Source organism: Lepus europaeus, chromosome 2 (genome assembly GCF_033115175.1).
Source record: "Lepus europaeus isolate LE1 chromosome 2, mLepTim1.pri, whole genome shotgun sequence".
NCBI lineage: Eukaryota > Metazoa > Chordata > Mammalia > Lagomorpha > Leporidae > Lepus > Lepus europaeus.
The window spans coordinates 69,414,409-69,432,019 of NC_084828.1; the positions used below are offsets into that span (position 1 = coordinate 69,414,409).

Consider the following 17,611-nt stretch of genomic DNA (forward strand, 5'->3'; position numbering starts at 1 on the left):
CACAGTCCACAGAGATTTATCTCTTAAAAATTCTGTTAATTAAAAAAAAATCTACGGGAAGGCACTGTGGCATAGCAAGTTAAGTGACCACTTGGAACACCTACATCTCATATTGGAGTGGTGGTTAGAATTCCAGCAATTCCAGGGCCAGCATTGTAGCATAGCAGGTAAAGCTGACGCCTGCCATGCTGGCATCCCATGTGAGTACCGATTTGTGTCCCCGCTGCTCCACTTCCCATCCAGTACCCTGCTATGGCCTGAGAAAAATAGTGGAGGATGCTCGAAGTACTTGAGCCCTTGCTACCCACGTAGGAGGCCTGGATGAAGCTCCTGGCTTCTGGCTTCAGCCTGGCTCGGCTTGAGCCTTGTGGCCATCTGGGAATGAACCAGTGGATATGAGATCAATCTCACTCTGTTCTCTCCCTCTCTCTCTGTAACTCTTTCAAATAAATATTAAAAAGAAAGAAAGAAGGAAGGAAGGAAGGAAGGAAGGAAGGAAGGAAGGAAGGAAGGAAGGAAGGAACCTAGCAATTCCACTTCCAACCCAGCTCTCTGCTAATGCACCTGGGAGGCAGCAGATGATTGCCCAAGTACTTGGGGTCTTGTCACCCATGTGGGAGATCTTGACAGAGTTCTAGGCTCCCAGCATTCGGGGAGTGAATCGCAAACGGGAGTCTCTCTCTCTCTCTCTCTCTCTCTCCCACTCTCACTCTCACTCTCCCTCCCTCCTTCCCTTCCTCTCTTTCTTTGTGTGTTTCCCTCCTTGTCACTCTGCCTTTAAAACAAATAAAATAAATCATCAGGAAAAAAATTTAAGGTTTTTTTCTGTCACTTAGGTTGTTGGTATTTTTGAGCACTAGTTCATAACTAGCCCTCCCCTCACACCCACACAGTTTAGAATTTAACTGATTTATATACATGCTGCTTATTTCTAGCGTATTTCTTGCTATTTTCCTGACTCAGTCCTTTTAAGGAAACAGCAGATGCTGGCTCAAGTATTTGGGTTTCTGTAACCCACATGGGAGACCCAGACTGAGTTCCAGGCTCCTGGTGTTGAACTGACCAAGCCCTGGCCATTGCAGGAATTTGGGTAGTGAACCACCAGATGCAAGATCTCTGTCTCTATCTCTCTCTCTTTCAAATAAAATAAAAACAAAAGAAAAAACTTTCTAAAAATTATGTACTCTGTGTTAAACTTTTACTTTTCTTTCCTAGCATACTATCTCACTTCTTAAAGACTTATTTTCTTTACATCCTTCACCCACTGCAGTTCTTTATATTTAGCCTTCTCGTGAGATTCAGACAACATGAAGGAAAATATGGACAGTTTTTGGTCACATCAAAAATCAACTGCTTCAGAGTTAAAAAATATGAATAAAGTTTAAGGCAAATGGCAGAGGAGGAGAAAGCATTTAAAATATGTATAATAAAAAGCAAATATCTATAATACACACCTAGAGACAAAAACAAAAAAAATCAGAAAAAAAGAGCTCAAAGAAAAATGAATAAGGAATCTAAACAGGAAATTCTTGGAAGAATACAAATAAACTATAAACACATGAAGAGAGAAACCCAATCTCATGAATAAGAAATGCAAATTGTTCCAAGGGTTACCATATTTGGACTATTAGAATGATGAAGATGAAATGTGTTGATAGCATTTTATCTTCTCCCCACATTCCACTCAGATAGCTAGGTACTTATTATTTCTTTCCTTTTGTTCACGGGGGATATGATGCTATGGTGGATGAAGGGCGTCTGGACCAGGGACCAAAAGCAAGAGACTTTTGAAAAAAAAAAAAGTATTTGAAAGCAAGTGGAGTGGGAAGGAAGAGGCTCCACTTGACTAGCAGGAGGATGAGCAAGTTGGGTCGCAGAACAGTGAGCACCTGCTCCCTGCTTCAAGAGCATCTGGGGAGGTGGCAAGGCCAAGTGTGCTCAGATCTAAACCCCACGAGTTCCTGGCTTCTTCAAACATTGCTTGCTCCGGCAGAGCACAGACCCACTGAATCAAAGAACTGAAAGAAGCAGACAGGGTGGAATAATGGGCCTCAGTAATACTGAGACTGACTTTACTGTCTTCTTGGTAGAATAGTAGCCCAGGGCCAAATTTAGATTTATTTAAGTAAAATAATGAACTGTCATATTACTTACATGCATAAAATTTTAGGCTTGTGCTTACACTGGTCACACACACACACACACAAACACAAGTGTGGTTTTCAAAAAGATCATGGGGGCGCCAGCGCTGTGGCACAGCGGGTTAATGCCCTGGCCTGAAGCATCAGCATCCCATATGGGCACCGGTTCTAGTCCCGGATGCTCCTCTTCCAATACAGCTCTCTGCTATGGCCTAGGAAAGCAGTGGAAGATGGCCCAGGTCCTTGGGCTCTGCACCCGCATGGGAGACCCAGAAGAAGCTCCTGGCTCCTGGCTTCGGATTGACTCAGCTCCAGCTGTTGCGACCATCTGGGGAGTGAACCAGCAGATGGAAGACCTCTCTCTCTCTGTCTCTACCTCTCTCTGTAATTCTGTCTTTCAAATAAATAAAATAAATCTTTTTTAAAAAATAGAATTTATTTTAAAAAAAGATCATGGAAAATGTATGTATGGATTTCAAAACTTTTTGCATCCAAATAAACTTATCTGTTAATTTCAATTTCCATGAACTTTTAATGTACCCTCACATAAATACACATTTGTAGATATAAAATGAATATTATCAAAGCCGAACGAACACAGGTTGCTATGTTGATGGTTCTTTCTAAGAGGAATTTCTTACCCACTTTCATTACCTAGTAGGTAGCAATCTAGCCATAATTCAGGAATTCAAATATTAATCAGAAACTCAAACATCCAGGGATTTAATTCTAGGGAATGAGTGTACAGGACAGAGCACCAGAGGGAAGATAGCTACACAGGCAGAGGAATTTTTTGACAATGTGCAAAGGACTCCCTCCCAGTATTCCGGTAAGTACCGATGAGCAAGAATATTTAAGACTATGTAAAAATATCCAGAACCCATAATGTAAACTTCATAATGTCAGGCATCTAATCCAAATTTATCAGGCAGGGAAAAAAAGCAGGAGAATATGACCCAAAATTAAGAGAAATAAATCAGTGGCAGGCGCTGTGGCGTAGCAGGTAAGGCTGCCGCCTGCAGTGCTGGCATCCCATATGGGCGCCATATGGGTTTGGTTCGAGTCCCGGCTGCTCCACTTCTGATCCAGCTCTCTGCTATGCCCTGGGAAAGCAGTAAAAGATGGTCCAAGTCCTTGGGTCCCTGCATCCGCATGGAGACCCGGAGGAAGCTCCTGGCTCCTGGCTTTGGATCGGCACAGCTCCAGCCATTGTGGCCAACTGGGGAGTGAACTAGTGGATGGAAAACCTTTCTCTCTGTGTGCCTCTCCTTCTCTCTGTGTGTAATTCTGACTTTCAAGTAAATAAATAAATCTTTTTAAAAAAAACTTACCAAAAAAAGAGAAATATATCAGTTAACAGGAACAGACCCAGAAATGATACAAATCATATAATTAGCAGATAAGGACATTAGAGCAGTTATATTTTATATGTTTAGGAAGACAGAGAAAAGAATGAAAATGTTAAGTTCAGCAAAATCCTCACCTATAATACTAGGAAATCAACTTTAACAATGACTAACAATAAATGTTACAAACATATTATTCACATCTGTGTTTATGATCATCAGAAGAAATATCAAAACTGATTCTGTTCAAGATACATCATGTCTAAGATTTATGTGAAGTTCATAGATGAAACTAATTAATAGCAATAAAGATTAAACTTCAGAGAGAAGGTATGAAGGGATTTCAAAAAGCTCATGGAAAATGTAATTAAAAGGTAAGTTAGGGCCGGCGCTGTGGCACAGCAGGTTAATGCCCTAGTCTGAAGCACCGGCATCCCATATGGGCGCCGGTTCAAGACCAGGCTCTGCACTTCCAATCCAGCTCTCTGCTATGGCCTGGGAAAGCAGTAGAAGATGGCCCAAGTCCTTGGGCCCCTGCACCCACATGGGAAACTCGGAAGAAGATCCTGGATCCTGCTTTCGGATCAGCGCAGCTCTGGCCTTTGGGGAGTGAACCAGTGGATGGAAGACCTCTTTCTCTCATGGAAGACCTCTCTCTCTCTCTCTCTCTCTCTCCTCTTTCTCTCTCTGCCTCTCCTCTCTCAGTGTAACTCTGACTTTCAAATAAATAAATAAATCTTTAAAAAAAAAAAAAGGTAAGTTTAGGGGGGCTGGCGCTGCAGAGTAGAAGGTTAAGCCTCCGCCTGCAGCACAGCATTCCATATGGACACTGGTTGGAGTCCTGGCTGCTCCACTTCCAATTCAGACAGAAGGTTACAATCTTTCCTTATAAATTGTTTGATTTTACTCAGTTTTTTATTTTTAAAATATACACATGTTCATGTACTAATTTAATGAAAAATAATTTGTCAAAAACAAAGTAAATATACACTATGTAATTTTAAAAATCTAATTGTTAAATACACTTCCCACATGTGAACTAGAGATGAGTAAGCAGTAAGTTCAGGAAGTCAGCAGGAGCAGTGACAGAGGATTCCATAAGGTTTAAACTTACGGGGATTCAGAAGCTGTTATCTGGCCCCTTCATTGACATTACTGCTGCAACTGCTTTATTCAAATATGTGTCCTCAAACATCTCAAAGTGTGGGAAATACAGATCCTACCTATTCTGTAGCTTCATTAGGCAAAGTTCATGTTTCTCTTTTTCCCAGGCTAGTTCTTTTTCCACTTGTTGGATTTTGTGAGCCGTTTTTCTGTCAATATCAGCACGGATTTTGGAATCAAGATCAAAATCCTGCAGACAGAATTATCAAAATGAATACCTTATCAATGCACTGTATTGACCCTCTGTTTCATGCACAGATACGGAATTTTAAGCTTTTTAAAATTATTAAATGTTAATTTTTAATTAGTTTTGAACAGAATCAATGTGAGTTATAGATACAATTCTTTATTTCATAAAAATTTATTTCCTAGGTGGACATTCCTTCTTATTAAACTAATATGTGCTGTACATTTAAAATGTGGAAAGACAAACAAGTTCTTGAGGTGCAGAAAACAAACATCAGGAGACAGACGTTAAATATATCCCATGTAACTAAAAAGATCTGGACTTTACTTACAAATTGCTTAAATGGAAAAAAGGAATTCACTTTTAAGAAATATTTTCAGTAATGGAAAAATCTAGTAAAACAAAGCTGCAAACACATACTAATTTACAAAGACCAAATACCTCTTAAATTCTTGTAAACCCTAAATAAGGTTAATATTAAGTGAAAATCAAACATGAAAAGTCCATCAACGTGTAATAGAGAACTCAGTTGCTCAAGCACTACAAAGAACTTCATATTCTTTACATCTATTCCCAGGAGAGTGAACTGACTTTCAACACTAGTCCCTAAGGGTTATTAACAACAGCAGACGATTTTGCTGGACATGTCATTTGTTTCTCTTACTACTTTTATTATTTAGTACAATATAAAACTTCCAATGCAATATTTTATGGCCTCCTTTTTAATCTAACTAGTACCTAGAAAAATAAAGTTCTAGATATAAAGTTGGTGGTTTAAGGCTCAGTAAATAGTAACCACATGTAACTTTTCCTCATAAAGGGAATATGAAAACCAATGTTTCTGTTTTTTTCTTTGTGTGCTTCATATTATTTTGTTCTGTCCAATTTATTTCCAGTAAGAAATAATAAAAGGATACTGAATGGGTTCCAAAGAACTGTTAACATTTTTTAAGCCAAAAACCTTGGAAAATATGTCTTTTTTTTTTTTTGAAGATTTATTTATTTATTTGAAAGGCAGAGTTACACAGAGAGAGGAGAGGCTGAGAGAGAGAGAGAGAGAGAGAGAGGTCTTTCGTCTGCTAGTTCACTCTCCAATTGGCCGCAACAGCCAGAGCTGCGCCAATCCGAAGCCAGGAGCCAGGAGCTTCTTTCGGGTCTCCCACACAGGTGCAGGGGCCCAAGGACTTGGGCCACCTGTCACTGCTTTCTCAGACCACAGCAGAGAGCTGGATTGGAAGTGAAGCAGCCGGGACTTGAACCGGTGCCCATATGGGATGCCAGCACTGCAGGCAGCGGCTTTACCTGCTACACCACAGCGCCAGCTCTGAAAATAGGTCTTTAGTTCTGGAAGCAGGTAGAAAACATTCTCAAAAGTTCACATTTTCTTCAAGAAATGTTAACTGGAGAGCTTTCACACTGTATGTAGTATATTTTCCACCCCTGTGCTCCCGCACACATACCTCTCTCTTCAACTCATCCTCATCTTCCACAAGATCATTCGCCTGCTCTAAAAGCGGACCCCTAGGCCTGGATTACATTCGCTCTCAAGACTTCAACATTCTGATCTTTTCCGATCCTGGCACGACGACTGAAGGTAGCCCTTTAAAATGGAGCTGCTTGGCCTGCTCCGCAACTTTCCTGTGAAGTACCAACGTGTCCCGATACTTCCGATGGAGTGCGAGTTCTGACACTGGACTTGGTACCGGCAGATCTTCACAGCTCTCTTCGGAACCCGGCTTCAGAGTCTGCGTCCTCAGCTCCTTCCCCTGTGCGACCTTTCCCCTCCCTCGAAGCCTCATCGGGCTCAGCCGAACTTGTGCAAGGACTTAGCTCATCCTCAGGCAGTCCGTGAGTCAATCTCCTCGCAGTGACGTGCAGGCGGAAGAGGACCGTTGCGCAGGGTGGGTTGGCCTTCCTCCTGTGGCCTCCCTGGCTCCACTGCACGGAAGGGCCCGAGGGGAGCATCTCTTCCCGTGACTGCTTCAGTCAGCTCCTCTCTGGCTGATAATGGTCGATCTGTGGATGACAGCTCACAGCTCCTTGAACCGCACACACACCCAGTGGCCACTCTACTTTGGTTTTTAACATCTTTTTGTGTTATCTAACACCACGTTCCCAATAGTGGGATGAGAAGGCAGACTCCAGAAGGTGCCTCATGGATCTATCTCTTTCCCCATGGGCTCAGTCTGTTCTCTTTTCTTCCATCGTCTCTGTAGAGACAGAGATGGTTCAGACCCCGAGTTGTGCTGCTGGAAACCTGTGTGGGTTCTGCCCAGATTCTTGTATGTATCACTCTCCGGGTCTGTGGCTTTTGGTCTTTGTGTAGGGGTTGCAGAGGCTTGGTCACTGGTTCATCCCTTTCACCAGTGCCATCATCAGAGGAGCAAGTGGGAGCCAGGTTTTCAGATTGAGCCCGGGACTCAGCAGAATCCTGTAGCCCCTCCTTCTTCACTTGAGAAATGCCACATTGATTTCCTGGCTCATTAGAGGCGTCTAAGTGTATTTGTTGATTCGCCTGAACTAAGTCATCGCTCAGGGAGTCCCTCCTTTCAGCAGGTAAGATGTCACTGTCTACCCTACTGACCGTGGCCAGTGACTGTGAAATACTCCCCATCAGGTTTAGACCTAACAGCAATTCCATTTATGAAGAGTTTCTTGAACAAAAAGGAAAAAACAAGAATACTAATCACAAGGAAGATACATGGGACTTTGCAAACTCACAAAGGGAAAAAAATTAATATAAAACTGACAATTTTGTGATTGTCTTCAAAGCTACAACAATACTAAGTCATCTTTTAGAGACTTTGTGGATCAACCAGCTACTATCTTCTCACTAGATTTGATGAATTATGGAAACGGAACCACAGAGAATCAAATTATACATATACCTACCCTACAGACACTATGGCCAAATACTGTGAGTGCTGAAAGCCAGATACAATCCTATATTCACACTTAACCTTGTCATAAAAAAATTAAATGTGAAATAACTAAATCCAGTAGTAAACCTGTGTTATGTAGAGGCTCACATGCTTCCAAACTAAGTTGTGTGGTGGGATCTGCAATAAGAAGTTAAGTTGCAGGGCCGCTGCCATGGCGCACTAGGTTAATCCTCTGCCTGCAGTGCAGGCATACCATATCGGTGCTGGTTCTAGTCCCGATTGCCCCTCTTCCAGTCCAGCTCTCTGCTGTGGCCCGGGAGGGCAGTGGAGAATGGCCCAAGCGCTTGGGCCCCTACACCCGCATGGGAGACCAGGAGGAAGCACCTGGCTCCTGGCTTTGGATCCGCGCAGCGCCGGCCTTGGCGGCCATTTGGGGAGTGAACCAGCGGAAGGAAGACCTTTCTCTCTGTCTCTCTCTCACTGTCTGTAACTCTTTCTGTCAAATAAATAAATAAAATCTTAAAAAAAAAGTTGCTGCAAACACACAGGCTGGTCAGACAAAGGGAAGCTTAAAGATGATTTCAAACGTTCCCATTCACTGACAAAGTAGTGGTCACAATTCAGAAACAACTTATGCTAAACTTAAAATCAAATTTACTTAGACTTACTGTCCGTTTAAACTGCATATGCTTTGGTAATTCTTTATTCATCGCTAATAGTTTCAAAAACTCATTCCTCAAAGCTTTGATTCGCTCTCTCTTCCCAGCTTTTATTTCTTCCACTTCTTTCATTAACTTGTCATGCTTTCTTTTTCTCCTGGCATTCTCAATACTGAAAACAAATTTAAAAAGATGACAGGAACAGCATATGAGAAAGCTTATATTTGATAATTCTGAAATTCATTTATGTTGGTCAATTATTGGCTTGCTTTGCAAAAACTAAGGCCTAGTTAGTATTGATCAAAAATTCCCATACCTGTATACTTTGGGATCTTCAATATCTTCTGGAATTGGCTCTGATTCAATTCCATACTACAGGAAGTAAAGGAAAACATTATATATATATATATATATATATATATATATATATACATATATATATATATACACATATATATAAAATCACATATTTCCATTAAAATATTTAGGAATAAGATGAAGTTTTTTCCCTGCCAACTTAAAAAAAATTCTGTTCAAGGTATAAAAATTTTATCTATTTCATATATACAGATTCAGGAACACAGTGATACTTTCCACCCTACCCTCCCTCCCACCCATGCCCTGCCAATTTCTGATAACTGTAGTTTGAAAAATAGCTTCATACAAAACTAGAGAAAACCTGCAGCTGATTAAACTTGTCTCTGCTTCATTTAAAGGAGTAGGTAGAAAAAGTCTAGAAACCTAGTCATATGTTTGTAGAATAACACCATAATTTTTCCTTAAATGGTAAATTACTAATAATGTGCTATTAACAGGATATGTACACACAAAATTTCTAAATTATTAATTTCAAATGTTTTTGAGCATATCACTTTATTATATGCATAATTTTCCAAGGATCTCATGGGTGCCCTAGGGAGATTTTAAAATACATGAAATTATTTTTAATTTTAAGTAAGCATTTTATATAACCTTTTCTTTTTTTTTTCTTTTTCTTTTTTTTGTTTTTTTGACAGGCAGAGTTAGACAGTAGAGAGAGAGAGACAGAGAGAAAGGTCTTCCTTTGCCGTTGGTTCACCCCCCAAATGGCTGCTGTGGCCGGCACACTGCACCGATCCAAAGCCATGTTCCTTACAGTTCCAAAATGTATGCCAGTGTACCTAATTCCTTGCTACACATTAGAATTATGTAGAGAATATTTTTTAAAACATTGATGCCTTGACCTAACCTTCAGAGATTCTAATTTAATTATTCTTGGTAGTACTCAGGCATCTGAACTTTTAATGTTTCCCTAGATAATTCTAAAGTACGGTGGGGTAAGAACCTCGGACCTATGGAGAACTTAGTTGGATGTCTTGTTTTCTTTTTCAACTCTTTGTGACTTTACCTTCTTAAAAGCACAGTCTGCCTTAGTAGTTAAAGAAAAAAAATGGTGGGGCAGATTTTGCAGTGTAGTGGGTTTAGCACATCCCATATTGGAATGCAGGTTCAAGTGGCTGCTACTATACTTCCAATCCAATTTCCTGCTAGTGCACCTGGATGACAGCAGACAATGGTCCAAGTACTTGGATTCCTGATACCATTTAGGATACTTGGGTGGAGTTCCTGGCTCCTGGTTTTAGCCTGACACAGTGCTGGCTCTTGTGGGCATCTGGGGACTGAACCAGCAGATAGAATATCTCTCCCCCTCTCTCTGTCACTCTACCTTTCAAATAAATAAATAAATGTCTTGAAAAATAGTGCTTGTAGACATTAGGCTTCTAAGGAGAAAGCTGACTGTACACAAAAATATGAAGACTTTGTTTTTGTTTTCCTTCTATGATTCCTCTCTCCAAGACTAATCCTCTTTAAACATTGGATCAGACTCCAAATTTTGCCGCTATTAAAAGCAATGAAAATTTTCCTGCTCATAGCTTCCCTACATTGTGTGTTCTTTTGAAGAAAGTTACGAATTAAATGAGAATCCAACATGTTCATAGGAATTTTAACTAGAGTCCTTCTAATATTACTCCTTAGACTTTAGGAGAAATTCTAATGGTTAATAAGTAGTGGTTTTATCCAAAGGAACCACCTTGATAACAGAAAATGCAGGTTCAATGACAATACATAATTTGGGGATCTAAAACCTCAATCTTCTTCAAAAGCCAAGAATAATCTATATAGCCAACAAATAAAATAATTTATATTGAGTCTTTAAAAAAAACTTTGATTAAGAGATTGATTGACAATGTTTTTCTACTTATTACCTGTTGAATTCTTTATTTAGTGAAGGATTAAGCTTGTGATTATAAAGTAAGTTAGAAGTATGTCATTGCAAAATATAAAAGAAAAATAAATAAAGAAGACAGAGGGTGAGAGCAAGGAAGGAGGGGCGAATAGGGTGGGAAGTATTACTATGTTCTTAAAACTGTATATATGAAGGCCAGCGCTGCAGCTCAATAGGCTAATCCTCTACCTGCGGCGCCAGCACACTGGGTTCTAGTCCCAGTAGGGGCGCCGGATTCTGTCCCGGTTGCCCCTCTTCCAGGCCAGCTCTCTGCTGTGGCCCGGGAGTGCAGTGGAGGATGGCCCAAGTGCTTGGGCCCTGCACCCGTATGGGAGACCAGGAGGAAGCACCTGGCTCCTAGCTTCGGATCAGCGCGGTGCGCTGGCCACAGCGCACCAGCTGCAGCGGCCGTTGGGGGGTGAACCAACGGCAAAGGAAGACCTTTCTCTCTCTCTCTCTCACTGTCCACTCTGCCTGTCAAAAAAAAAAAAAAAAAACAAAACTGTATATATGAGACACATGAAATGTGTTGTCTGTATAAATTTTAAAAATACAAAAAAATAAATTGACACAGAAAAATTGATGCATTCTTTCTTAGTTTAGGAAACAACAACCTTTAATAATAAAAGAAACACAATACCATTAATGTCTGATAAAGAAGCATTAGGAAATAAAATTATAATATTTGTAGGAAGATCAGACCAAAAGGTGAATGTGTCTGAACAGTTTTAAGTTTTTAAAAATACTAATAATTTTAACATCACTATTCTAAAATAAAGTTTGCAATTATCATTATGGCTATTAGTTAGTTAATTGGTTTGTTTAGTTACTTACATACCCTGGGAGATGGCACTTTGGCTTTGAGTTCTTTCTTTAATACAAATTCAGAAAAAATGTTAAAAACAAAGATATTACTATCTGCTCCAGCAGTCACCAAGAAACGGTCATCAAAACTAGTAGAAATGCTTTTAATGCATCCATAATTATTGTCATGCATACTGAAGTGCCAGTATTCCACCAAATTGGTTAATGAAGTATCATTCTCACTTAAGGTATAGACTCGAATTGCTCCATTTCTCATTCCACAAAACATCATAGTTTGGTTAATGCTATGAAACAAAAAGAAAGTAAATTGTTGTTCCTATTAATCTAAAGGTAATTTTCAATTTCCAATTCATTGCCAAATGAATACATTTTTAATAACAAAAATGTATGGATTGAATTGCATATACTGAAAATTCTTGTGTTGAAGTCCAAACCCCTGATACCTCAGAAGTAGCTGTACCATGAGACAGGCTCTTTAAAGGAGTAATTAAGTTAAAATGAGAACCTTAAGGTGGTCCTGATCCAGTCTGAATGGCATCCTTACAAGAAATGGAGATTAGGACACAGGCAGAGAGGCACCAGGGATAGCATGCATATAGGAAATACCAGGCCAGGACAAAGTGAGGAGGCAGATATCTGTAAGCCCAGGAGAGAGACCTCAAGAAAATCCAAATCTGGTGACAGTTTCAGCCTGGAACTCCAGCCTCCAGAACTGAGAAAATAAATTTCCATTGTGTAAGCCTACAGGCTGTGAAATTTTATTCTGGCAGCCTTAGCAAACTAAGGACTGAGGGGGGAAAAAAAGTCAATTTGAAGTTTGGATGCACTGTATTACATCTTCAGATGAATTACTGGAATATATAATCAGCTCTTTTATATCCAATGGAAAATAATGAAATTTTTTTCTTTAGGCCGGAGTCATGGCTCAACAGGCTAATCCTCCGCCTAGCGGCGCCGGCACACCGGGTTCTAGTCCCGGTCGGAGCGCCAGATTCTGTCCCGGTTGCCCTTCTTCCAGGCCAGCTCTCTGCTATGGCCCGGGAGTGTAGTGGAGGATGGCCCAGGTGCTTGGGCCCTGCACCCCATAAGAGACCAGGATAAGCACCTGGCTCCTGGCTTTGGATCAGTGCGGTGCGCTGGCCGCGGTGGCCATTGGAGGTTAAACCAACGGCAAAGGAAGACCTTTCTCTCTGTCTCTCTCTCTCACTGTCCACTCTGCCTGGCAAAAATTAAAAAAAAAAAAAAAAAGAAATTTTTTTCTCTAGAATCATGTCATCCTAATCTTTCACTTTCTGACCATGCAGCCGGAGCGTCCTCCTAAGTAACAGAAGGTACATCCATACAATTCAATAACGTGATAAACACAAATTCTGAAAAAGTAGCTGATGGGTGGGTTTAAATGCAATTTCAGGACTAGCTTTTATTTATTTATTCATTCATTCATTCATCCAAATGTTGTTTGAGTATCCCTTCATCTGGATGGATCCTTTAAAAATTATAATACCTTTAATGAACAAAAACACCAGTGTTAATGGGATATAGTTTTTTTTTTTTCTAACAAACTTTAAAAAATTCTATTCACCTGAAAGTGATAGCTTGGATGGGGTTATCTTCTGTATCCTCAAGAAAACAGAAATCAAAAGGTTCATCTTTCTGTCCTTTGAAATCACTCTCTTTATCATATGAGGGGAATGCACAGTGATACAGAAATCCAGAATCATAGCCACCCTGTCAAAATAGATAAATATCATAGAATGTGATACTTGGATATAACACATTTGACAATTTTTTATTATTCCAAATTTTAAAAACGTGAAATAGATGCTTTAAAACATATACTTTATATGACTTCTATGATTCTTGATATATTTTATTATTTTCATAAAGTATCCCCATCATTCATTTATATGCAACTATATAATTATAAGTGCATATGAAGGTTTGCACTTAGAAGTTACCCTGTAAGGACACACTGGTACAGTATGGCTCCCATACAGCTCTCAAACACTGACAGGTGCCCCAGTACACCACCAGACATATTGACCACACCCACTGGGGGTCCACTATGGTGGGCCCACTCCAGACAGAAATGCGCATATTCTACATTTCTGCCATATCAGCTACACTTCACCTGCATGTGTCTGCCAGAGCAGTCTTGCCCCAGTGGGATCTTTGAAAGTGACAAGAGCCAAAAACCACAGCCAGGTATCCCATGCCAACAAAGCTCTTCCACCTAAGATGTTTCCCACAAACCCAACAGCTTAGGTCACTGAGACATTACCCATACTGATTATGCTGAAAAAACTACATGAATACTACTACCTCAAAGCACATACTAGGAAGCAATGGTAATAGCCTATCCAACCAACATCCTAAGACACATCACCAGAACAAAGCCTTTGACAATAAAAGCCACCCTATAAAATTGGTAGAGGCAACTGGTGTGTCAGATGCCCAAATATCAATGCAAGACCACAAGAAACGTTAAGAAAACATGGCAACATGGTGCCTCCAAAGGAACACAATAGTTCTCTGGCAATAGATCCTGAAGACAGGGAAAACTGATGAATCACCTGACAAAGAGTTAAAAAATGATTTTAAGGAAAACCTAAAAGAGATATAAAAGAAAACAGAAAGAAAAGTCAACAAAAGCAGGCAGACAAATGCATTATATGAACGAGAAATTTAGCAAAGAAACAGAAATCATTTAAAAAGAATAAAATAGAAATCTCTGAGCTAGAGAACTGAATAATTGAAATTAAGAAATATAATTGAGAGCAACAAGAGCAGACTGGATCAAGCAGGAGAATTTCTAAGCATAAAGACTATTCTTTAGCAAAAACTTAGACAAAAAAAGAGAAAAATCAAAAGAATGAAGAAAGCCTATGAGATTTATAGGACACCATTAAGTGGCAAATATTAAGATTATGGATGGGGCCGGCACTGTGGCATAGCAGGTAAAGCCGCCACCTGCAGTGCCGGCATCCCATATGAGCACCGGTTCAAGTCCTGGCTACTCCACTTCTGATCCAGCTCTCTGTTATGCCCTGGGAAAGCAGTGGAAGATGGACCAAGTGCTTGGGCCCCTGCACCCTCATGGAAGACCTGGAGGAAGCTCCTGGCTCCTGGCTTTGGATTGGCACAGCTCAAGCCGTTGTGGCTGATTAGGGAGTGAACCAGTGGATGGAAGATCTCTCTCTCTGCCTCTCCTCTTTCTGTGTAACTCTTTCAAATAAATAAATAAATCTTTTTTAAAAATTATTATGGATGTTCCAGATGAAGAGAAGAAGAACGGCATAGAAAGCCTATTCAATGAAATAATTGCTAAAAACTGTCCAAGTCATGGGGAAGATATGAACATTAAGGTCCAGGAAGCTCAAAGGACTACTAATTGACTCAACAACAACAAAAGGACCTTCTTTGGGAATACTGCCTATATATATGCTTATATGTAAGCAAACTGTTAAAAGTAAAAGACAAAGCGATAATTCTAAAAAGCACAAGCAGGAAGTGTCAAGTCACATTTAAGGATATTCCTGTTAGACTAATAGGAAACTTCTCAGCAGAAACCTTGCAAACCAGAAGAAAGTGAGATATTTTCAAAGGCCTGAAAGAAAAAAACTTGCCAATCAAAACTACTATACCCAGGAACACCATACTTCAGAAATTAAGGAGAAATAAAGTCTTTCCAAGACTAGCAAAAACTAAGGGAATTCATTATCATGAGATCAGCCCTACAAGCAAAGCCTAAGGGAATCCTACATTAGAAGCAGAATTATAACAACTAGCATCACAAAAGCATGTGAAAGCACAAAACTCATTATGGGAGACACAAAAAGGACATAAAGAAAACGAACCACAAATAAGAATGATGATGAGCAGAAAAAAATTAACAAAGTGACAGAAGTATGTATTTACTTATTAATAATAACCATAGGGGCCAGGGCTGTGGCGCAGCAGGTTAATGCCCTGGCCTGAGGTGCCGGCATCCCATATGGGCGCTGGTTCAAGACGTGGCTGCTCCACTTCCAATCCAGCTCTCTGCTATGGCCTGGGAAAGCAGCAGAAGATGGCCCAAGTCCCTGGACCCCTGAACCTGGGAGACCTGGAAGAAGCTCCTGGCTCCTGGCTTTGGATTGGCGCAGCTCCAGCCATTGCGGCCAATTGGGGAGTGAACCAGCGGATGGAAGACCTTTCTCTCTCTCTTTCTCTCTCTCCTCTCTCTGTGTAACTCTGACTTTCAAATAAATAAATAAATCTTAAAAAAATCATAAACATAAACAGACTAAATCTCCCATTTTAAAATATAGCCTGGTCGAATGTGTGAAAAAAATAAAAACAGTATATGCTGTCTACAGAAATTCACTTTATTTCCCCCCCAGAAGCCTTTTATTTAAGGAATACAAACTTCATGCATTTCATAAGTACAAATATAGGATTATAGTGATTCCTCCCACCATACCTGCCATCCCACCCACATTACTACCCCTCTTCCTCCTCCCTCTCCTATTTCCATTTTTATTTTTCACTGAGATCTATTTTCAACTAACTTTATACACGGTTATATACAGTTAATTCTATACAAAGAGTTCATCAAATAGTAAGAAAACCCAAAAAACTGTTCCTCAACAATCAAAACAAGGGCTGTTCAAAGCCATTGCATCTCATAGTGACAATTTCACTTCTATAGATTATCTTTCAGGTGCTCTATTAGTTATCAATATCAAGGAAAACAAATGGTATTTGTCCTTTTGGGACTGGCATATTTCACTAAGCATGATGTTTTCCAGTATCATCTATTTTGTTGCAAATGACAGAATTTCACTTTTTTTACTGCTGTGTAATATTCCACGGTGTACATATCCCATAATACCTTTATCCAGTCTTCAGTTGATGGGCATTTGGTTGATTCCATATCTTAGCTATTGTGAAATGGGTTGCAATAAACATGGGGGTACAGATAACAGTTTCATATGCTGATTTAATTTCCCTTAGGTGAATTCCCAGCAGTGGGATGGCTGGCTCATGTGGTAGGTCTATAACCAGATTTCTGAGGTATCTCCACACTGTCTTCCACAGTGGCTGCACCAGTTACTTTCCCACTCAGTTGTTATAGGCATTTGGAGAGTGAATCAGTGTATGATGGAATCTTTCTCTCTCTCATAATTGAAAAGCTTAATTTTAAAAAATAAGAAAATAAAAATCATAACATGTATCTTCTCTGACCACAATGGAATAAAACTGGAAATAAATATGAGAGAAACTTTAAAAATTGTACGAATACTGGATATTAAACAACATTCTCTTGAACGACTAATGGGTCAAGAGGGAAATCTCAAAGTCTCTCAAAACAAATGAAAATGAAAACACAGTATACCAAATCTATGTCATACATAAAAGAGAGTTATGAGAAACAACTTTATAGTAGTAAGTGCCTACTTTGAAAAAAATACAAAGTGTACAAACACACAGCCTAATGATAAAACACAAAGAACTAGAAAAGCAAGAACAAACCAAACCCAAAATTAGCAAAAGGAAAGAAATAACAAAGATCACAGAAGAAATGAGAAACTTAAAAAAAAGACAAGAGATCATGAAAAGAACATTGTTTTTTTTCCTGATTTTCATTTTTTTAAACTTTCATATAATAAATACAAATTTTGAAAGTACAACTTTCTGATTATAGCGGCTTTTCTCCCCATAACTTCCCTCCCACCCGCAACCATCCCTTCTCCTACTCCCTCTCCCATCTCATTATTCATCAAGATTCATTTTCAATTTGAGTTTTTTAAAATAGACAAAATTGGGGATAGTGCTGTGGCATAGTGGGTAAAGCCACTGGCTGCAGTGTTGGCATCCCATATGGGCACCAGTTCAAGTCCCAGCTGCTCCGCTTCCAATCTAGTTCTCTGTTGTGGTCTGGGAAGGCAGTAGAAGATGGCCCAAGTCCTTCGGCCCCTGCATCCATGTGGAAGACCTGTAGGAAGCTCCTGGCTCCTGGCTTCAGATAGGCACAGCTCCGACTATTGCGGCCAACTGGGGAGTAAACCACTGGATGGAAGTTCTCTCTCTCTCTCTCTCTCTCTCTCTCCCTCTGTAACACTTTCAAGTAAATAAATAAATCTCTAGGGACCAGCACTG

The 17,611-nt window shown here is 39.9% G+C and overlaps 1 protein-coding gene and 1 pseudogene across 1 annotated transcript in view; both read right to left on the bottom strand.

Annotated features, from left to right (window-relative positions):
* Positions 1–17,611, bottom strand: part of CFAP44 (cilia and flagella associated protein 44) — a 116,369-nt gene that overhangs the window by 46,187 nt on the left and 52,571 nt on the right. The window contains exons 18-22 of the mRNA XM_062176743.1: positions 13,053–13,198; positions 11,484–11,754; positions 8,696–8,751; positions 8,389–8,551; positions 4,711–4,841 (exon numbers count right to left, since the gene is read on the bottom strand). Coding sequence (XP_062032727.1) covers positions 4,711–4,841; positions 8,389–8,551; positions 8,696–8,751; positions 11,484–11,754; positions 13,053–13,198 — 767 coding nt within the window. The remainder of the gene's footprint in view (positions 1–4,710; positions 4,842–8,388; positions 8,552–8,695; positions 8,752–11,483; positions 11,755–13,052; positions 13,199–17,611) is intronic.
* Positions 6,206–7,452, bottom strand: LOC133777136 (serine/threonine-protein kinase Nek4-like; annotated as a pseudogene).